The 23,665-nt window shown below is 45.9% G+C and overlaps 1 protein-coding gene across 1 annotated transcript in view; it reads right to left on the bottom strand.

The window, feature by feature from the left end:
• WDR75 (WD repeat domain 75) overlaps positions 1–23,665 on the bottom strand; it is a 147,981-nt gene that overhangs the window by 41,485 nt on the left and 82,831 nt on the right. Inside the window, exons 12-14 of the mRNA XM_029605984.1 lie at positions 23,247–23,422; positions 22,941–23,104; positions 3,413–3,593 (exon numbers count right to left, since the gene is read on the bottom strand). Of these exons, the coding sequence (XP_029461844.1) occupies positions 3,413–3,593; positions 22,941–23,104; positions 23,247–23,422 (521 nt within the window). The remainder of the gene's footprint in view (positions 1–3,412; positions 3,594–22,940; positions 23,105–23,246; positions 23,423–23,665) is intronic.

Genomic DNA, 23,665 nt, shown 5'->3' with positions numbered 1-23,665 from the left:
TAGCAGAGGGGCCTGACGTTGCTGTCAGGGAACCAGAACTTTTCTTTGCCGCTTTGCAATAGCATAATGAAGTCCGAGGAAAAGGAGGATGAAGAGGAATCAGATGCCCCCTCAGGACTGTCCTCAGCCACATCAAATGAAAAATCCGACGGATCGCCCCCAGCGCGGACTGATGGACATGGAGATAATGGGGGAGGGGGTTCCCTCCCCCCCCCCATGGCATGCTCAGCCGCTCGAAAAGTGGCCAAAAAGGGGCCCAGAACGCTGTGCTGCGGCTGGCAGAGGCTCTCCGTCTCGTGGCGCGGCTTATTCTTTGAGATTTCGGTGGCTCCGGAGATTCCTTCCCTCCCCGGGGAGGCAGGCGGAGCAAAGGCCTTCCCTGGAGACACGTGCATCTCCACATGCTTTACAGGCTGCACCACGCAGCATTGAAGCAGCTGTCCGCAGCAGCAAAAATGGCAAGAGAGGAAAAAAGAAATGTCAACGCAGCCCACCCCTAGCAAAAGAGCTCTGGACAAAAAAAAATCAACAGAGAGCACAGCCCAGACAGAAGCTCTGCAGTAAATTTAAGATTTTTATTTATTTATTTTTTTACACAACCTGTCAGCGTCTGGTCCGGTGCCTCCTGGGATGAGTGATCTGGGCTCCCCAGTATCACCCCAAAGCACTAGGGGAAGGCGTGGTAAACAGGGTCCTCGACACCCACTCCAATTGCCTCAGCTACCAAGGGGGATGGTCCTCTCAGAACCTGCCAACCCCTGGGAGGCTGTCTTGAGCTTGAAGAAATTTATTTTAAAGTCCTTTCTATTACTTTTTTTTTTTTTTAAACTATACCCACAGATGAAACTGAGTCAAAAACCTAAAGCTTCTACTTTTTTTTTTTTTAAACTAAGACTGTAGGATTTTGCATCTCCACCATCTGCTGGAGACGAGAAATACTGGCAGTCTGTAGGTGGCACCTTGGGGTATAGGACAAACTCCGCCAAAATTTCTCTGTCTCCATCTGCTGGAGGGGAGGCCGCGGTGGTAGGTAAGGCAGGGATTTTCCCGAGAGCCAAATTGCCCGGAGTTCCTTCTTTCTTTTTTTTAAATAAACCAGTTGAACTAGCCAGAGGCAACTAGGGGCCCAAGAACCCCATACTTTCCAATTTGTAAATAGTAGTATAATTATTTCTTTTACAGGATCAGGACCGCAGGTTCTGCCACCCTCATCTGCTGGAGTCACAGAAATCCTGAAGGATCACAGGTGGCACACCGGATTAAGAGGGGTGCTTTTTAGTTTGTTTCTCCGACTCCATCTGCTGGAAGGGAGGCATAATCTCAGCGGTCTGGACTGATCCTGGTACGTACAGGGAAACAGGAATATTGGTGGGCCGATGTCACTGCAGGGATATATATACTTTGATGTAAGCTTTGCTCTGTCTCCATCTGCTGGTAGAGAGTTGCATAATCAACTGGTTCTGGATTCATCTGTCTGGATGCTAAGAAAGGCAGTCCAAGAAAACAAAGCAGAAGACGATTTTGTATTGCCAGAAGGCAAGAAATGGTAAGATGAGACCAGTCGTCTTAGATGAAGGGAATCCTTTATTGGTTTATAAAATTACAAACTGAATATATGCCCGACTCAGGCTGAGTTTCGCCCTATACTTTGAAAGGTGGCATACAATTTCGTTTTTGACTAGTCCATTAGTCATCCCTCTATTTCAGTGAGAAATAATCATACATTCATGATTTGCTCCAGTTTCCAGGAGAAACAACACAGTGATGAATATATTATAAGCAGTATTCAGCAGCCATCGGAGAAACTATTTTTCCTATATTCCATTTCAGCAAGATAGCACATTGTATATGTTTTTTCCCCCACTATTCCCTTGGAGTGAGTGATATTTAATCTATTTATTCTCTTCCTCTCCTTATATATACTTTTATGTACTTATGTAGTTACTTGTGCCTTTTTTATATATATGTATATTTATTTTAGAAAATGTGTGATTAATATATTAGTTTTATTATTTTGATATAACATCGATTGTGCTTCTATTATGGATTAATATTGTAATTTATGACTTTCTTACAGCCCCTAATGCAGCCCTGTATAGGGTGAAACTCAGCCTGAGTCGGGCATATATTCAGTTTGTGACTTTAATTTTATAAACCAATAAAGGATTCCCTTCAACTAAGACGACCGGTCTCATCTTTCTTTCTGGATGCCAAGAAATGCAAAATTTAAATTTGAGGTACAAGGGACAATCTCATTCACAGGGTCCTGCTTTGTAAAGGTATCATGAAACCTGAATTAGGGACTAAATTGGCCTCTTTGAAAAGTTTCACTAGGTCCCTAAATTTAAGAGCCTAGAAAGTGGGTGGCTAAGGTGGTGGATTTAGGGTAGGAAAAAAAATAAAACATAACAAAAAGAGGTTAAGTGCCTAGCATGGATTTTCAGCATCATGTTCCCTAACATGCCCCTAAATCTAGGCAAATTAACAGCAGGCTCACATTTAGGCCCTAAGTTTTAGGATTTTAAATATAGTTAAATTTTCAGCTGAACACTTATGATTCTAAGTCTGGATATACAGGCACCTAACATAATTCCTAAATTTAGGATCTCAGCATTTTTTTTTTAATAGTGGCCTCTTAGATCTCAATATGCTAAAAGGATTTTTACCATTTTGTGTCTTTGATAGAAGGCTTAGTGCATAGGTCTTTTTTGTTGAATTATCTTGACTCTGAGAAAATGGAAGATAGCCTGCCACAGCATTTCGCACCACTTCCTACTTTTTTCATTGCAAACCATCATGTAGCTTTGCTACCAAATAGGTGTTTTTATTTGATTATCTGTTCAGAATTATCACCTCAAGGCCCATTCACACCACAGCATCTGTGGCAGCAGGCTCAGACATTTTTTTCTCAAAACACCAGCAGAACACATGCCATTTCTCTCTCTCAAAGACATGGTTAGCAACTCTTTTATGCACAGTCTCGCAACAATTTCTTTGCTATTTAGCAGAAGCTTATTTATTTTGCCATGCCAAGTTTATTTTTACTAAGAAGCTCAAAAGGAACCTAAACCCATGAGTGGAGGAAGCCAGGGGAACTATCCTGCAGGTCAGAGAAACGCAGAGAGTGGGGTACCCGTTAAATCCCACCTTCCACACTAAAAAAAAAAAAAAAATCTCTCAAATGAATTAAGTTCTGATAGTAAGAGTCACAATACCAAAGGAACAAGATGCTCAAAGTTACCGGTAATTACAAAATAAAGAAAAATAAAGAAAAAAAACCTTGTACTTTTATTATATATATGTAATATCCTACATATTACCCGAGAGCCTCTAAAAATGTATAACAGGTTGTGAAGAAAGTTATACTTGCAAACTGGTTAAAAGGTGAGATAAGGAATGGGATGTTAGATACCGTATTTTTCCAGGAGGCTGGCAGAAGGTACACTTTAGGTCCCAGGTGTCCGACTCCCATATGGTGATGGTCTCTTGGAAGCTAACAGCGAGCAGAGAGCCATCCTCGGAGAAGCAGCAGTTAGTGGCCTGGTAACTATGATAACTGCCAACAAACTCACAGCTCCAACCAGTACTCTGCCCTATTGGTAAGTAAAGAACACCAAACGGTAAGCATTTCATAAAAAAAAAAGAAAAAAAAAATCCAATCCTCAAGTGTTTTTTTTTTTGTTTTTTTTTTTTTAAAGTGCCACTCTAGATTTGTTACACAATTTCCTTGTTATGTACTAAATACATAAAACAGACTACAAACAATCTTAGTACGTAGTGGAAACTTTGGCAGTTAGTGTGCATCTGCCATACTGAAGATATGTGAGCAGCAGAAAGGGCACAACCCACCAGCCAAATTGGCCAACAGAGACTTTGACAGATGCATATGAAGGAGTTACATACTAGACAGAGAGGTGCCACTTGGGGACTTGCATTTTACTCTAGGAAGCACAGAACTGATTTCTATATACAAGGGGGAATCAATAAATAAGGTTAATTTAAGTACAGTATGTGGAGGAACAGCTTAGTGGCTACAGCAGCAGGCTGTGAACCAAGGAAGCCAGGGTTCAAATCCTGCTGACACTCCTTGAGACCTTCACCCTCAGTTGCCTCAGGCACAAACTCAGATTTAAAGTCCTCTGTGGCCATGGAAATACCTGCTATACCTGAATATAATCCTCTCTGAAATGGCTGCGCATTCACAAAAGATGGAATATAAAGGAAAATTGGTTCTTACCTGCTAATTTTCGTTTCTGTAGTACCACTGATCAGTCCAGACAGTGGGTTGAGCCTCTTGTCCAGCAGATGGAGCCAGAGAAAAAACTGAAAGGGCATCCCATATAAGGCGTCTGCTCATCCTGCGCCCCTCAGTATAAACATTAACAAAGCAGATAACCAAACCGGGAAATGAACCCGATGGAGGTCAAACAAGTAACTGATCCAAAAAGGATAACAATTCAAAAACTAGAAACAGTGCAAAAAACCAGCTCTTGTCTAAAAGGTATAAACGTCCGGTGCCTTAAGGTCCTTCATATATAATAGTTCTGTAAGGAAGAGACATTCTACACAGCTGAAAAGAAGACAACGAGCAGACTTAAGAACAGGATACCGGGAGGGAGTCTGGACTGATCCATCGTACTACAGGAACGAAAATTAGCAGGTAAGAACCAATTTTCCTTTCCCTGTACGTACCCAGATCAGTCCAGACAGTGGGATGTACCAAAAGTTCCCTAACTAGGGTGGGACCGCAAAAGTCCCGTTCTGAGTACCTGTCTGCCAAAAGAACCAAGCACTGGCACCGCTACGTCAAGACAGTAATGCCGAGCAAAAATATGCAACGACTTCCAAGTGGCTGCTCTGCAAATTTCCTGTGGAGAAACCAGCTGGCTCTCCGCCCACGAGTTAGCCTGCGAATGCAGAAAATGGGCTTTCAGACTCTCTGGGACCTGCTGACCCCCGCAAATATATGCTGACGCGATGGCTTCCTTTAGCCAATGTGCTATGGTGGCTTTAGAGGCCTTCTGCCCCTTATGAAGCCCACTCCATAAGACAAAAAGATAGATAGATATTGAAGTCATTAGTAACCTGTAAATATTGCAGAAGAGCTCTCTTAACATCCAAACGGCGGAGGTCACCCCCTGTCACACTAGCAATATCTTCCAGAGAGAAGGCAGGGAGCTCAACGGACTGATTTATATGGAAGGAGGAAACCACTGTTGATAGGAAGGAGGGAACCATCTTTAGCGAGACCCCCAAATCCGAGACCGCAAGAAGGGCTCCCTACAGGAGAAAGCTTGAAGCTCGGACACCCTCCTAGCTGAACAAATAGCCACAAGAAAGACCGTCTTAAGTGTCAGATCCTTGAGTGTAGCTCGGCGGAGGGGCTCAAAATGCGCCTCACAGAGGACACGAAGAACCAGATTAAGACTCCAGGACGGACAAGTCGCCCGGACCGGTGGATTCAAATGCTTGGCGCCCTTAAGAAAATGTATGACATCCGGATGCGCCGCCACCAAGTAACTGTCGAGCCTCCCTAAGAGGGAACCGAGGGCGGAAACCTGAACACACAAAGAATTAAAAGATAAGCCTTCAGAGAGACCGTTCTGAAGGATGGAGAGAACCAAGGAGACAGAGGCCCTATGCATCGATACTCCCGCGTCTGCACACATATTCTCAAACACCCTCCAGACTCGCACATAAGCCAGAGATGTAGAGGTTTTACGTGCGCGCATCAAAGTGGAGATCACTTCCTCCTTATAGCCCCTTCTTCTTAGGTGCCGCCGGTCAAAAGCCAGGCCGCTAGGCAAAAGTGATCTGCCCGCTCGAAAAATATGGGACCTTGTCGGAGGAGATTGTGGAGGTGACCGAGACGAAAAGGCCATCGACGCGAGATTCACGAGGTCTGCGAACCACGGTCTGCGGGGTCATTCTGGCGCAATGAGAATTAAGGGCCCGTTGTGAACCTCTATCCGTCTGAGGACCTTTCCCACCAGAGGCCAAGATGGGAACACGTAAAGGAGAACATCGCTGGGCCAGGGTAGGGCCAGCGCATCCACTCCCTCCGAGCAGTGTCCCGTCTTTGGCTGAAGAACCTGGGAGCCTTTGCATTCTTTAAGGTGGCCATCAAGAACTAGAGATGTGAATCGGAACCAGAATCGGATCCGATTTCAGTTCAGATTCACATCTCTAATCAAGACCAAGTGACGACCCCCCCCCCCCCCCGCCCCCACTTGCATAAGACTAGATCCATCGCTTCTTCAGACAACTCCCACTCTCCGGGGTCGAGATAGTTGACGACTGAGAAAATCTGCCTGAACATTCTCCTTCCCTGCAATGTGGGAAGCCGCCAGGCAGTCCAGGTGGCGCTCCGCCCATGCGAACAGTTTGCTGGCCTCCAGAGCCACCAGGCGACTCCTGGTGCCTCCCTGGCGGTTGATGTAAGTTACTGTGGTAGCATTGTCGGAGAGGACTGGCTGCAAATCAAACGAGGGATTTTCACTGCGGGGGTCCTGAGGAGGGATCCCCCTGTTCCTCCAAGCTGGCCAAAAAAGATCTGTGCAACAGGAGCACAAACTCCGGGGAGTGCTCTGCAGGCAAGGGGGGGAGGGGCCCCTTGGGGGGGGGGGTGTTTCAGAAACAGGAGCAGGAGAATCCATAGGACTTAAATCAGGCAGAGAATAGGTAAAATCCGGCTCCCTCCCCCCTGAGGCTCTGAGTCTGCAGCGAGGTCTGGGCACAAAATGGCCGCTGATCCCGCAGATTTTTTTTTTTTTTTTTTTTTTTTTTTTTTAAGAGGACGGCCTAGAACCTGCTTGCCGACCCGACCTCAGGTCGTCGATTTAAAAGGTGCCATGGAGGGACCCCCCCCTCAGGGCAAGCAGACTGAGCAAAGGCCGTCAAGGGAGAGCCGCAAAGCAGGCTCCCCGCAGGCCAGGCAAAGCGCTGATCTTGGCATCGGGATCGTGAGAAAAAAAAAAGCAGTTGGTGTTGCCTACACAGAAGCGCGAGAGCCAGCGAAGGCTGTGAGCTGCTTCTTTCCCTGCCGGTCGGCAAAGTGCCATAAAGAACAGACTTTTCCACCTCAAAATTAGACCTGAACTGAATCAGTCATTTTGCTTTTTTTTTTTTTTTTTTAAAGAATTACTTAGCAGGCTTTATTGAGCCCTGACACAGCAGAAGAATGTCAAACTTCTCTGCAATGGGACCCGAGGTATGCACATCTCAGGGGTCACCACAGGAAAAGGAGGGGGAGTGACTGGACCACCAGTATCACCCCTAGGCAGGGAAGGCCACTGGGAAAAAGGAGCCCTAGGCTGAAGTAATCAAGGGGAAAAATCCCCCCTAGGGCTCCACAAGAGCTAGGAGACAAAAACTGTTTCCTGTGAGAAAAGATACACTGTTTAACTTTTCTTTTTTTTTTATAAAATACTTGCTTGGCCCAGTAAATGTTGAAGAAAAGACATCTTTGAAGAGAAGAAATAGAAAATTCACTAAGGAGAGTGAACCGCAGGCTCGTCTGACCACATCTGCTGGAACCAGAGAAATACTGGGGGGCGCAGGGTGAGCACACTCCTTAATGGGATGCCCTTTCAGTTTTTTCTCTGACTCCATCTGCTGGACAGGAGGCTCAACCCACTGTCTGGACTGATCTGGGTGCGTACAGGGAAATACATTTAAAATCAAGTTTAAAAACGGTAAACATTCACCTTTTATTATTGACTCCCCCTTGTTTATTTGCCTACACAATCTAAAATTTAGTAGTAATATTCAATCTTTGGCTCAGGAGCCACATGTGGCCTATAGATCGATCATGGCATTTCTACCCCACAAAGTTTTAGATACTGGACAAAATAAAGATAATGCTCAAACAGAGAAGAGATCATCAAGTGTGGCTCTTTGGGACTAGGCTTACTGTGAGACAAGCAGAGAGCATTAGAAGAGTAGGGAAGCTATCGGTGTAGAAGGTTAACACTGCTACTTGGTGGCTGCATTTTAAACCTACTGCTTTTATTGGATTCTGCCACTTCCTGTGTGTTTTGTCTTTCATGCACTAAATGTACTAGTACTGCTTCCCCTCTTTCCTCCCTCTGACAATTACCTGTTCAATGGCACTTTCAACTAAACTTGCTAACCTGTCTCCAACCTTTCTTCATGTTCTTTCCCGTCTTCTGCCTCTCACTGTCCCATACATATGGAGGGTCATTTTCAAAGGCATTTCCATGGCTAAATCAATATTTGGGCTGCAGAAATGGGCTTAAGAACTGCTTGCCTGATATGCAAGTAATCTTACCCCAGTATGTCCTGTTCCTCCATAAGTTTATCAGGACTGAGAGGAGGTACTCCTGGGGTGGAGTTGAGTTAAGGAGGAGGCTGAACCTGCACGCATGTTTGAAAATCCAAAATGTTATAGGCATAAACAGTTGGTGTGTGTGCATGGATTTGGTGGAATTATTTTTAAGCAAACTTGTAAGCATAAATCCACTTTGAAAATTGGTGTCATTTATGTGTGACAGAAAATTGGTTATCTGCTAATTTTCTTTCTTGAAATACCTCAGATCATTCCAGATCATCCCTACCAACATATGGAGACAAAGAAGAAATGATTTACTGACACTTACTTAAGATGTTGTGCCACCTGCAGTCCCTCAACATGGCCTGTACCCATGCCAAGATGAGATCAAAGTCAAAAACTAACTTCACCCCCCCCCCCCCCCCCCCCCCCCCGCAAACTGAGCAGGGAAAAAGTTGAACTCCCCAAACTGGAGCTCTTTTGTCAACAAGGCTGGAAAACTCTCGAACCACAAAATTTCTCCACTATTTACATTGATATCTCTTCTCTGTCTTTACAGATAGGGAAGGGCGTTGGACTGATCTGTGGTATTTGCAGGAACAAAAATTAGCATGTAAGAACTAATTTTCCTTTACTGTTCATACCCCAGATCCATAGGATGTACCCAAGTTCGCCCAAACTGGGTGGGAAAGAGAAAGATTAGCTCGCAGCAAATACTCTCCAAACCCCTCCTCTTCCAGCACTCGAACATCCAGTCAGTAATGTTTGGTAAAAGTGCGTAGTGAAGACCAAAGTTGCTGCCCAACAGATCTCCTGCAGGGAAACCAGCAGATACTCTGCCCAGGAGGCAGCCAGCGCCCTAGTAGAATGTGCACGCAGCATCTCAGGAATCAGTTATCCTTTACAAATATACACTGATAACAACTGCCTCCTTCAGCCACAGAACAATTGTAGCATTAGAAGCCTTACACCCTTTCTTCATTCCACTAAACAGAACGAAGAGGCGATCAGATCTCTGGCAATGGTTGGCTTGATGGACATCCAACAAATGAAGCTCCCTCTCATGCGGAGCCGCCAAATCTAAATTTTGAAATGCTGGGAAGTCCACCATCTGACTAAGGTGAAAGGCAGAGATCACCTTCGGTAAAAAGGAAGGCATCGTGTGCAATGACATCTTGTCTTCAGTAAACTGAAGAAAAGGATCCAGACAAGACAAAGCCTGAAGTTCCAAAATCCTTCTGGCTGAACAAATCGCCACCAGGAAAATCACCTTCAGGGTAAGATCCTTTAGCGACATCCGTCTCAACGGCTTGAACAGAGATTCACAGAGTACCTGTAGGACTAAGTTAAGGTTCCATGAAGGACACATTCTGCGCACCAGAAGGTGCAAATGCTTCACCCCCTAAGAAAAAACGGACCACATCCGGATGCGAAGCCAGGGATACTCCATTTACCTCGAAAATAGGCCTAAGGCTGCCACCTGAACTCTAAGGGCATTATAAGCAAGGCCTTTCACTAGCCCATTCTGGAAAAAGGCCAAAATGTGAGGCACTGAAGCTCACATAGGCTCAAGTCGTTCCCCGAGACACCATGCCTCAAACACACTCCACACCCTGACATAAGTCATGGAAGAGGAAGGTCGTCTAGCCTGTAGTAATGATTCATTTCAAAAGTCAGGCTGCAAGACAAAAGTGATTTGCCTGATGCAAGAAGATCGATCCTAATGAAGCAACCTTTGAAGATGCACGAGTCTTAGGGGACTGTTGACCACGAGATCTTCCAGATCCGCAAATCATGGCCAATGCAGAAATTCTGGAGCCATGAGAATCACCTTCCCTGGGTGTCTCTTTATATGTCATACCACTTTTCCTATCAGAGGTCACGGAGGAAGACGTATAACAATACCCCTGGCCATCGGAGGACTTGAGCATCTAGTCTCTCTGACTTGACCTCTCTCCTGTGACTGAAAAAGCGGCATGCCTTGGCATTCTATCTCAATGCCATCAAATCCAGCTGAGGGCTGCTCACCTGGTAAGAATGAGAGCTATCACCTTTGCTCCCATTGTCTGGGGTCTAACATCTGCCAGCTGAGAAAGTCTGCCTGAATGCTGTCCACCCCAGCCACACAGGACTTCACCAGAGCTGCCAAGTATTGTTCCACCCAACGGAAAAGTTCCTGGGCTGGGAAACATTGTATTGCCAAACTTGTCCCTTCTGTTACCAGTTCTACTGCTGTCCAGAAAGATGTCCTAATCCAGAGTGAGGAACTGGTTCAGCGTGAAAGCTGTCTGCAGATAGACTTTCTCAGGAAAGAGGTGGCAGAAGTCAAAGAAAAGGCAGCGAGGCTGAGCAGCATCTGGAAGAATGAGGACTACATTGATGAAATGCTTACCGAGGCATCTAAGATGGAGAACTCAAGCAGAGTGGAAGGTAGAACTGGTCTATGAGATGAAAGCTGGATCCAGATTGCTACGGCTACTAGATCCTACAACACGGCTCTGATTTCCTTGAACTGAAGAGCCGGTATGCAGTCCTGGAAGAGGAGGTGGAGGAGATGTCATCCCACGATGGGGAAGAACCAGGACATGCAAACCCCAAAGCTGCGGACACAGCAACTACTGCACCTACGAGGAAGAGGGTAGTGGTTGTTGATGACCTCTTTCTGAAGGGCATGGAGGCATCCATCTGCTGATGAGATGTTGTCCCAGGAAGTGTGCTGTCTGCCAGGTGCCAAAATCTAAAACATTATGGAGAGATTGCCAAGAATCCTCAAGCCTACTGACAACTAACAGAAGCTGCTCATCCATGTTGGCATGAATGATACTACGAGGTAACAAAAGTGAGTTCATTGCTTTGGGAGAGAGGATAAAGCAAATAGGTACACAGGAGGTATTCTCTTCAATCCTCCCAGTCAAGGATAAAGGCCCAGGCAAGAAAGCTTTTCTTTCTTGCCTGGCAAGAAAACAATTACTTTTGTTTTCTTGCCTGGCAAGAAAACAAAAGCTTTTCTTTCTTGCCTGGCAAGAAAACAATTACTTCGGCAAAAAGAAAGAAAATGGCGCAAAGCCCCTTCACCAGCCTCACTCTCTGATTACAAACGATCACTCCATCTTTACAAAAGTACCACGTTGAAAATCAAAAGAGACTACTATGCCCGAAAGGTTCATCATCTCAGCTTTGACTCAAAAGCTCTATTCGCCTTCGTTTCCAGCCTCACTAAACCTATCACTCCAGATATACCACCCGAACAAGCCCAGACTAAAGCAGACGAATTGGCTCTTCATTTTAACAAAAAAATATCGGATCTCCTTAATCAGCTGATTCCAAACACTACGTCTCCAGATAACACATATCTTCCCCAAAATAAAGACATCCAGCTTAATGCCTTTGAACCCATCACAATCACAGAGATACAAAATGTATTAAAAAGAATGAAACCGTCATCACACCCATTTGATCAAATCCCTACCAAAATGCTTCTTCTTATCCCGGACACAATAGCAAAAACCCTAGCAGATATTATAAACTGCTCCTTATCACATGGCATCTACCCAGATGACCTAAAAACTGCCTCAATCAAGCCACTGCTAAAAAAACCAAATCTAAATGCATGTGATCCCAACAACTTCCGCCCTATTTCCAACCTACCATTTATAGCTAAAATCATGGAAAAACTGGTAAACACCCAACTATCCAACTACCTAGAGGACCACAGTATTCTGTCCCCAAACCAATATGGTTTTCGCAAAGCCGCAAGCACCGAAACGCTACTAATTTCACTCATGGACTACCTACTCTCTGGTATTGATAAAGGCCAAGCATATTTTCTAATCCTCCTTGACTTCTCGGCGGCCTTTGACACCGTCAACCACGCCCTTCTTCTAAAACAGCTGGCAAACATTGGTTTAACAGGTGCCACACTAAACTGGTTCAAAACATTTCTAGAAAACAGAGGATACAGAGTCAAAATTCATAATAAAGAATCCCAATACCACCCTTCTAATAGAGGAGTGCCGCAAGGATCATCACTTTCACCCACCCTTTTCAATGTCTACCTGCTACCACTCTGCCAACTACTAACAAAATTAAGCCTGAAACATTTCCTTTTTGCAGACGACGTACAGATCGTAATCCCTATAAAAGAATCAATCTCAAAAACAATGGAATACTGGGACAGTTGCCTATTAGAAATTAAACTTCTCCTCAACAGTCTAAACCTTGTACTCAATGCTTCGAAAACAGAATTCCTGCTCATATCACCGGAAAACAATAACACACTTCCTAAACCACCCACACTCCTTCAAACAACCCACGTAAGAGACTTAGGAGCCATCCTAGACAATCGTCTCAACCTCAAAACATTCATTAACCAAACCACCAAAGATTGCTTCTACAAATTACATATCCTGAAAAGAATAAAACCGCTGTTTCACACTCAGGACTTCAGAACAATCTTGCAAGCAATAATCTTTTCCAAACTAGATTATTGCAACTCATTACTATTAGGCCTCCCAGCTTCTTACACCAAACCTTTACAAATGGTTCAGAACTCTGCAGCCAGAGTCCTTACAAATTCCAGGAAAATTGACCACATTTCACCTATTCTCAAAAACCTCCATTGGCTTCCGATCCACTATAGAATCATGTACAAAACCATTAACATCATATACAAAACTATCAACCAACACACGCAACTTGACCTACAAATACCACTTAAAAAATTCACCTCCGCCAGGCCTATCAGGGAACACTACAAAGAGTCACTCCAAATTCCAAAGGCCAAAACCTACCAACATAAATCCTTGAGTCTCAGAGCCTTCTCATCAGCAGGTCCAGCTCTCTGGAACTCGATCCCACCTGATTTGAGACAAGAGCCATGCTCTTTAACATTTAGGAAAAGACTAAAAACTTGGCTTTTCAAAAAAGCATTTCCAAGCCTTGAATAAAACCTCCTCTCACTAGCACTAACTCGTATGCAATAATGGAATGTAAACACGAATCAACCAACCTCAAACCCTCTCTCACTAATTCCTGCTGAATATTTATCATACTATTACCATTCACAACTGTCATATTTATTCATTTGATTACCTATGTACCGTTTCATAGTCTTATTTTTTCACTTGCTATTCTAATGTATCAATAGGCTGAAATGTAAATATTGTGCTGTTCAATTTCTCCCCTTCCATCCCAAGTTTATTTTCCTTGTTTTTTGTAACTTTCCCTCTCCCTTTTTCTGATTCACTGTATTTAAAGTTCAAGGCTCTTATTGAAAATATTGTTTTTTACGTTACGTTATGCTTTACACTCCTTGTTATTTGTAAACCGGGTTGATGTGATGCCTATCATGAAACTCGGTATAACAAAAACAATAAATAAATAAATAAATAAAGCTTGCATTCTGGAGATAAATGAATGGCTGTGTAGATGGTGCTGTTGTGAGCATTTTGGCTTACTAGATCATGGGATGATATTTCAAGAATTGCTAAGCAGAGATGGGATCCCTTGTCGAAGAAGGGGTGCAGCGTCTTTCAACACAGAATGACAAACCTGAGGAGTGGGGGGGGGGGGGGGCTTTAAACTAGAATCAGAGGATGGGTGAACAAAACCCTAAGGTAAGCAAAACATTAAATACTCATTATAGAAATGGGAAATATGGGAAAAATGGATAAATTACTTACCTGATAATTTCGTTTTCCTTAGTGTAGACAGATGGACTCAGGACCAATGGGTTATGTGCTCCCCTGCTAACAGATGGAGTCAGGTTTCAACGATAACGTCACCCTAGATATACCCCTGCAATTACCTCAGCCATTCAGCATTCTCTTCAAAAGCCACCGTGGACATACTAATTGAAAAACTTGATTAAAAAACTGGAGACCACAACTGAATCCCAGCAATACTATAGATGCTCTGTTATAGGGACAGGGAGACGGCTTACCTGTAAACCTCATGGAATCGAGATTCACCCCATGGGTGATTCATTGGTACTGTTCTTGGGCAGCTGTGGGCAGGATACTGAGTCCATCTGTCTACACTAAGGAAAATGAAATTATCAAGTAAGTAATTTCTCCATTTCCTAGCGTGTAGCCAGATGGACTCAGGACCAACGGGATGTACAAAAGCTACTCCCGAACGGGGCGGGAGGCTGCCCACGGTCCAGTTAGCATCGCCCTCACAACGGCTGCGTCCTCTCGGTCTGGACATCCAGGCGACAGAACCCGGAGAAGGTGTTTAAGGACCACCACGTCGCTGCTCGGCAGATGTCGACGGGAGACAGTTTAGCTTCCACCTGGGTCCTAGTGGAATGTGCTCTAACCTGAAAGAGTAAAGGCTTTCCTGCTTCTACATAAGCTCCCATTATCACTTCCTTGATCCAGCGAGCTATGGTAGCTCACGAAGCTGCTTTGCCTTGTTTCCTTCCACTGTGAAGAACAAGCAAGCAGTCCGTTTTGCGCACCGGTTCTGAACATTCCAGATACCGTACTAAAAGTCTATTGATGTTTAAGTGGCGTAGGAGTTATTAGTCTTCTGTGTCCTTGCATCTATCTAGGGACGGTAAGGAAATGGACTGGTTCAGGTGAAACTCCGAGACTACCTTTGGCAAGAAGGAAGGAACAGTGTGAAGCTGTAATGTTCCTGGAGTAAACCGAAGAAACGGCTCCCGACATGACAGCGCCTGTAGTTCAGAGATGAATTGAGCTGAGCATATCGCCACCAAGAATATAGTCTTCAGCATTACCAGGAGTAGAGACAGACTGCGCAGTGGCCGAAAGGAAGGCCCTGCTAAAAAAAACCAATACTAGGTTGAGGTTCCCTAGGGGGACCAACCACTTTAAAGGTGGTCGGAGGTGTTTAACCCCTTTTAGGAAGCGAGCCAAGTCCGGATGCGTTGACAGGGGATTCTGTTCACATCGGCCCTGAAACAGGAGAAGGCTGCCACCTGGACACAACCCTTTGTTCAGGCCCTCCTGTAAAATTCCAGAATCATGGGAATCTTGGTTGTCCGAGGGGGCACCCTGCATTCCTCGCTCCAGGCCTCAAATATTCTCCAGATCCGCATGTACGCCAAGGATGTCAATAACACTTCTGCACGTGAAGCAAAGTAGTGATTACTGCTGCCGAATATCCACGCTTCGTCAGGCAAGCCCTTTCAAGGGCCAGACCATAAGACAAAACAGAGTTGGGTCCTCGTGTAAGGATCGGACCTTGATGGAGAAGGTCCCTGTGCAGGGGGGAGGCACAGGGGGCTCTTCACCAGAAGCCTCCACATATCTGCATACCATGGGCATCTGGGCCAGTCCGGGGCCACCAGAAGGACTAATCCTTTGTGGTATTTGATCTCGCGAATGACTTTGCCCAGCAGAGGCCACAGGGGGAAGGTGTACAGTAAGCCTTCCTCTGGTCAGGTCTGGACAAGGGCATTGATCCCTTGGGAGCGCTGATCTCTTCTGCGACTGAAAAATTGGGGGATCTTCACATTGTGAGATATGGCCAGTAGGTCGATGGATGGGAGGCCCTCGTGATTTACTAGTTGCTGGAAGGCTCTAGTCGACATCGCCCATTCCCTTGGATCCAGACTCTCCCTGCTGAGAAAATCTGCTCAGACATTGTCTTTTCCCACGATGTGGGAGGCTGAGATCTCTTGTAGATTTAACTCCGCCCATTCCATAAGGGGGGGTCTATTTCCAGAAACATTTGGTGGCTTTTGGTTCCTCCCTGGCGGTTGATGTAGGCTACCGCCTTTGCGTTGTCTGAAATCACGGGGACCGCCTGGCCCTGGAGTGTGTGGCTGAATTACAGACACGCTAATCTGACAGCTCGGGCTTCCAGGCAGTTTATGTTCTAGCATGCTTCTTCCTTGGTCCATCGCCCCTGGGTTGTCAATTCCTGACAGTGAGCTCCCCACCCTCAGAGGCTCACGTCTGTCGAGAGGACTAGCCAGTTTGGTGGAGACAGGCTTACACCCGTGCTTAGATGAACTTCCTATAGCCACCACTGGAGCCGAGAACATACTTCCATTGGTAGGTGAAGGCGAACCGAGTAGTCTTGAGACAGTGTGTTCCAACGTGACAGCAGGGAGCGTTGGAGTGGCCTCATGTGTGCCCTCACCCACGGTACTACCTCCAGGGTTGATGCCATCAGGCCGAGGACCTGGAGATAGCTCCACATCCTGGGGTGCCTTGTGTCCATCAACCGACGCACGTGGCACATCAGTTTCCTTATCCTCGATTGAGGGGGGAAGACTTTGTTCTGCTTGGTGTCGAATCGGTCTCCCAGGTACTCTAAGGACTGGGAGGGCTTGAGGCTGCTCTTGTCCTTGTTCATGACCCAACCAAGTTCCTGAAGCAGGGACATGATCCTGCTGGTCACTTGGAGGCTCTCTTCAAACGACTTCGCCTGGATCGCCCAGACGTCTAGGTAAGAGTGCACCAGAATCCCTTCTTTCCTCAGTGCTGCTGCCACGACCACCATAATTTTGGAAAATGTTCTGGGGAATAGACTTAGTTTTGAGGTACTTGCCAGGTTCTTATGGCCTAGATTGGCCACTGTTAGAAACAGGATGCTGGGTTTGATGGAACCTTGGTCTGACCCAGTATGGCATGTTCTTATGGGGGCGGTGGCCAGGCTGAAGGGCAACGCCTGCAACTGATAACGGTGGCCCAGTATCGCAAAGTGTAGGAAATGCTGGTGGTCTTGATAGATTGGATTATGAAGGTAGGCATCCAAGAGGTCCAGGGAGGTTAAAAAACTCTACTGCGTGTACGGCCATTATGACGGAGCGAAGAGATTCCATGCGGAAGTGAATTATCCGCAGATGATGATTAACACTGTTGAGGTCCAGGATGGGGAGAAACTAAACCTCTTTCTTGGGTATGATGAAATAGATGGAATGCCGCTCGGTATTTTCCTGGAGTATAGGTACCGGAGTTATAGCCCTCAAACTGAGGAGCCTTATCAATGTAGATTCTACTTCCAGTTTCTTGAGCTGGGAGTGGCAAGGTGACATCATGAACATGTCCCGAGGGATGCTTTGAAATTTCAGAGCGTATCCTTCTCATATGATATCCAGTAGCCATTTGTCTGTCGTGATCTCGATCCACCTCTGTTAGAAGAGGGATAGTCAACCCCCCATCTCCTCGTCCTGTGGATAGGTCGGCAAAACTTCATTGGGAATTTTGGGCTGAACCAGAGCCCGAACCAGTCCCTCTTTTAGGTTGTCAGCTCTGAAAGGACAGAGACCTCCCCGAGGGCAGAGATGTCTAAAACGACAAGTTTCTGTAGGGCTGAAAGTGATGGGAGCCCCTGGTCTGACCCCTCATAGGTAAGGGGCGCTGCAACTTCTTTTTCTTATCTTCCAGGGGCTGGCACTGGAGATTCTCCCCACTTACTGGCTAACTTTTTCAATTCGCTTCCGAATAGGAGGGATCCCTTAAAGGGCATCTTTGTGAGGTTTGCCTTAGAGGTTGCATCCGCTGACCAGATTTTGCAGCCATAGTTGTCTTCTGACCGCCACCACTGAGACCACTCCTTCTGGCTAAGGTCAGAGCCCGCGTCTGGTAAAAAGGCAGTGGCGAGCTCCATAGCCTCTCTCGAATGCCAATAAATTATGCCCTCTCTCCAAATGAGAAATACCTCAATCTACAAAAAACCACCAACCATGGTACACAGCTGAGCTGAGAGTATTAAAAAATAATCTCAGGCAGTGAGAGAACACCTGGCGCAAAGCTCCCTCACCCCAGCTCACCTCCAGCTATAAATCTGCGCTTCACCATTACAGAATAACCACACAATGCCAAACGAGACTTCTATGCCTCTAAAATCCATGAATATAGGTATAACCCTAAGGCTCTCTTCACATATGTAACCGAACTCACCAAGTCTTCTCTTCCCCCTATCCCAGACAATGAAGCCTCCAGAAGCGAAGAAATCACCCAATACTTCCACCAGAAAATCACCAGCATCCTCCTCAGATTCCCACACCCATCTCCCCCCCCCCCCCCCTCCAACTCACCCCTACTACTACCACCCTCAAAACACTTGAACTGACCTCAGCCAAGGAAGTTGAATCAGTTCTCAGAAAACTCAGACCCGCCTGTCACCCCTCAGATACTATACCCACTAAGACCCTACTTTCCATCCCAAACTCTATTGCCAAACCTATCGCTGACATTAACTCCTAGATGTCCTAGATGTCCTTAAACAAGCGATTGTTAAACCCCTCCTTAAAAACCCCTCGCTAGACCCCAAAGACCCCTCCAATTTCCGCCCAATCTCTAACCTGCCCTTCATCTCAAAGATTATGGAAAAGATAGTGAATCTCCAACTTACTGAAAACCTTGAAAACAATAAAATACTGCACCCTGCCCAATTTGGCTTTCGTAAATACCTCAACACTGAAACACTCCTACTCTCCCTCTCTGATCACATACTCACTCAGAGAGGCATGGATCAGGGTAACAGCTACTTACTTGCCCTACTCGACATCTCAGCTGCATTTGACACTATCAACCACAATCACCTCCTCACCTGATTGGCTGAAATAGGCATTTCAGGCCTAGCCCTGCTATGGTTTAACTTCCAACAGGAAGTTTGCTGTCAAAATAGGAAATGCCGAATCCACATTCTACACCTTGTCCCAAGGCGTCCCACAAGGCTCCTCTCTCTCCTCAACCTTATTCAACATCTACCTCACCCCCCTCTGTCAGCTTCTAACAGACCTTGGCCTCAAATTCTACCTCTATGCGGATGATGTTCAAATCCTCATCCCCATTCATAACTCCCTAACTGATGCCCTGGCACACTGGAACACTTGTCTCGCTTCCATAAATGACCCTCACAAACATCCACCTTGCATTAAACACTTCCAAAACAGAACTGCTCCTTTTATCCCAACACCAACCCCCCAAACCCTTTATCTCCAATGACCCAGCCTTCAACACCATTTCTTCCCAACCCTGTGTAAGAGACCTTGGTATAATACTAGACCAACAACTGAATCTTAAAAAATACATTAGTTCCATCCTCAAAGAGGGCTTTTTCAAGCTCAATGTCCTAAAAAATATTTAGACCCCTCCTCCACCTTCATGACTTCCAGACTGTTATCCAAGCAACTCTATCCTCAAAACTTGACTGCTGTAACGCCCTCTTCCTTGGTCTTCCCTCCTCCACCATTAAACCCCTACAAATGTTCCAAAACGCTGTTGCCAGGGTCATCACAAACACACGGAAATCCGACCACATTACTCCCATACTCAAAGACCTCCACTGGCTCCCCATAACATCCCGCATTTTCTTTAAAACCTTATCCATAATTCACAAATCCATTTACTCCCACAACTCCAACTGGCTTGAAGAACCCTTTCGCCTCTCACGCTCGGATCGACCCACCAGGTCTGTCAATAAAGGAACTCTTACAGTACCTCCCCTTAAAAGAGCCCACCTCTCCACCACAAGGGATCGCACAATCTTCATCGCAGGCCCCAAACAATAGAACTCCCCTCCCGTCGGTTCTCAGACTTGAGCCATGCTTCTCTAAATTCAGAAAGAACTAAAGACCTGGCTCTTCCGACAAGCCTACCCAGAATAGTCCGCATCCACAGACCTCTCCCCATCCAATTCTTGCTCAAACACATCCTTACCATAAGAAAACATCCCATAGTCTTTCTTGAACCCCTGTATATAAATTTCTCCCAAAGACCCTTGTATATAAGTTACACCATTGCATATTGTTCCTTTGTTTACCGTTCACTGTTTGCACTTTCTGTACTAACTTATCTCTGTAATTACCTATACCCCCCTCCCCTGTTCACTGTATGTTCGATCTTTCAGTTGTAAACCGGTATGATGTTTGCATACTAATATCTGTATATAAAAACCTTAAATAAATAAATAAATCTGCCTCTCTTGAGAGAAGCAGGCAGGAGTGAGTCACCAGGGAACAACAGGAAGCAATCTGTAGTGTCACTGCTGTCGCATCAAAGGCTTGTTTAAGGACAGACTTCAACAGACTATCATGCGCGTCCTTTAAAGCCACTCCTCCCTCCACTGGAATAGTTTTTTGCTTTGAAACAGCGCAGACCAGAGCATCCACTTTGTGGAAACGCAGGTGTTCTCTGGCCGCCAGATCCAATGGGTGCAGAGCTTCCAATGCTCAACCACCTTTAGAACTGGCTTCCGGGGCATCCCATTCCAGGTCAATCAACTCCTGGATGGCTTCCAGCATCGGAAAATAGCAAGAGGCCTTTTGAGAAACACCAGGATAGGATTCTTTTTTGTTCCATTGTAGGGTCTGCACCAGGAACTCACAGAGTCTTCAGGGTCTGGGAAAACAGGGCCGGCAATTCATCTCAATGAAAAAACCATAACATGGTCTGATATGGCTCCAAGCCTGGAAGGATTTCTCCATCCTCCAACGAATCTGCATCCCCTTCGTCGTCCGTGGTGTCTGGGTCCCAGTCAGGGATACCCTTGGTGAGACGAGGCATGTCTCGAGGCCTGCTGATAGGACTGGGAGAGCGAGGCCTTCCCGGCTGGAGTTTGGTCCGAACAGGGGCAGGAGAGAGACTGCATCTGTACGAAGGCTTGAATGTCTTGAAAAAGTTTCACCCAAGATAAGGCCGCCAGGTCCATGCCTAACCCAGGGGGAACTGGGGTTGGTGCAGCTGAATTTCCCTCTCCCATGGTAGACCCAGCCCCGGGATTACTCAGATCTGGGGTGCTACCGATTAAGATCGTAGCTGACCCATCCTCTGAACGGGAGGAGCCGGGCTTAGAAAGTTTCTGGGAGTCCAACTCTCCCTGGGCCTCCTCACAGTGCTGACATAGGTAAGAATCAAGGTCAGACTGTGTAGCCCTAATATGGCAGGCAGCACAAAGAGAATGTCGCTTATTCTTCTTTGCTGCCGAAGCCATTATGAATGGTTAACTGCGCGCTCAGCCGGCTAGTGCTTGAAATTAAGGCGCAAAGATCCTGTACCGATGTGTGTAAGATGAAGTGCGCATATGCATGACATTACCCGCTCAGCGCGTGCCCAGAGCCAGCACACACACCGTGCGTACCAACACTCTATGGAGGGCAATAGAGGCACACAAAACTGCGCGCAAATAGCGTAGCCCATCGGGGGCTGCTCAACCCGCTCGGAAGCCCCCTACCCTTACCCCAACGGGATCGGGAACATTGTCAGTACGGCGCACTGAGCAAGGAAATGGGGGGGAAGGACTTACCGAAGACCCTACACATCTCTGAATCAGGAGGAATCCTCTTCTCTCTTTACTTACCTGGACTCAGCGCTTACCGGCTGAGTACAGAGATGGTCTCCAGCTGCAGAGGGAAAGGGCTTTGGCCATCACCGCCGTGCTTGGCTTACTGTACCCACTGCCTTTTAGCTGCTTCAGCAGCAAAGTCCACGCTGGGAACTGGCTACCGGACCAAGGCACACCTCTGAGGGATCTTGGAAATTGCCTCAAGAACTCTCGACTGGGGGAGGGACCTTTAGGTATACACATACCTAACAACTTATTTAGACACCGAAGTCCATGCTAAAGAAGGAATAGCTTCCAAATTTCCAAACCAGCTGCCACAAAGCTAACATCCTATTTTCCCACTCTGCAGGGCTGAATAGAAGCAGCTCTAACTCCCTATCAGTCTGCGGTGTCACAAAATGTCTGCCGCTTCCACTGCAGAGGTCTCCTCAGCAGGAATAATCTTGATGTCCTGCCAATGTAGACCTCCCACCTTCAAGAGCTCTGAATTTAGTGGTCCGCAGCACATCTCTCTCCCTCGAAGAAGCTTAAATGTGCCTCCCATTTGCTGTCGCCAAGCTCACAAGAATTTCTTCCTGCACTCTTCATAGAAAGCTTTGACTCTCCTGTCATGTTAAAGGCACACCGCCGCAGCTGGGATTTGGAGAAAAACCTTAGACTTACCTGGCCATTCCTGGAGCACCAACGGTCTGACCCTGTCAGCCTCTTGCTCCAAATCTGTGCTGTCCCCTCCCTTTTTGCCGTTTTTTTGTTTTTAACTTTAAGCACACAGCAAGAAAAATTAAAAAGGGAACTGCCTTTTTGTTGTTTTTAAGAAGACAACAGCTGGAGGGAGGGAAGGGGATAGCCCCTGGTAGCCCCCCTGGCTCTGCTTAACTGAAAGAGGGAGAGCCTAGGCTTTCACCTCTGGATCTGCCTACCAATAATTAATCTGATCCAGGGCTCTGTTCAACTGAGTGAGGGAGAACAAGTCTTTCACCTTAGAAGCTGCCCGTTAACCTTATTTCTTTTCAAATCAGCCTAATCAGGCTGTATACTGTAGCATAAGATGCTCACCTACCATCTGCTAGAGACAGCACGGATCTGTATTAGGGGTGATGCTAGCAAATTTGTTTACCTCTGTTTCCCTCTGCTGGTTGGTGAGCATAACCCATTTATCTGGACTGATCTGAATGGATGATGAGGAATTATGATTTTCTGCTGCCCCATCAAGGTAAGCTTATACCTGCTGTCAGCACAGGAGTTATATTTCTGAATGGCCACTTTCTTTTTTGTTTTTAATATTCAGCTAAACATTTATGTCAATTTTAAGTTGGGCTAGATATTAACAAAAATTACACTGCATTATAATTCTATCAATTTATAGCTCAGGTCTACCACTTACTGTATATATCCGAGTCATCTCTCAATAGCCAGACTTTAAACCGACCATCTTTGCTAGCTGTTACCAAGGTGGGCGTGGCATTTTCAGAAGCATCAATGTCCTGGAAACACAGGGAGGTGATTTGATCCTCATGAGGCATGTTTATATTGGTGTTCAGCACAAAGCTTGAGGAAGGAACAAACCAGAAAGCAGGTACATAAAAAAACAAAACAAAAAAACAGAGGAAAGGGTCAATTGTCACCCAGGACTGACTTTTACACATTATATACCAACATCTCAAAAGGCTGGACAGCCTGTTAATCTCACCTCTGAATTTTCTCATCATATGACCAGAGTTTTAGCTGCAGCTCTAGTTCAGTTCCCTTTTCTTGGCCCTCTTCAACTGTGGCTAGCCAGTCACCTGCTGCGCTGAATGATGCTTTCACCAACTCGACCTGCTTCAGGCCCGACTGATGGATGTATTCCCGCTGTATAATGTCCAACTAAATATGCAAGAAAAAAAAATAAAAATCCAGTATTGGATCTCAAACACAGCAACCAGAAGACCAAAACTCTGAGAAACAAAGGGATTTTTCCATTTTCCTATAGAGTAGTTTGGAAACAAGGAGCAGGTGTCTCTGTAATAGCAATACATGGATACTCTCAGCTACACAGTAAATCTGTCTCATTTACTAACATACCCCGCAATTAGGATCTACATTCCACTAATCAGAACAGGTACTCAA

Source organism: Rhinatrema bivittatum, chromosome 6, assembly GCF_901001135.1.
Source record: "Rhinatrema bivittatum chromosome 6, aRhiBiv1.1, whole genome shotgun sequence".
Lineage (NCBI taxonomy): Eukaryota > Metazoa > Chordata > Amphibia > Gymnophiona > Rhinatrematidae > Rhinatrema > Rhinatrema bivittatum.
The sequence above is the reverse complement of the archived record's forward strand: the minus strand, read 5'-3'. Positions and strand labels throughout refer to the sequence as shown.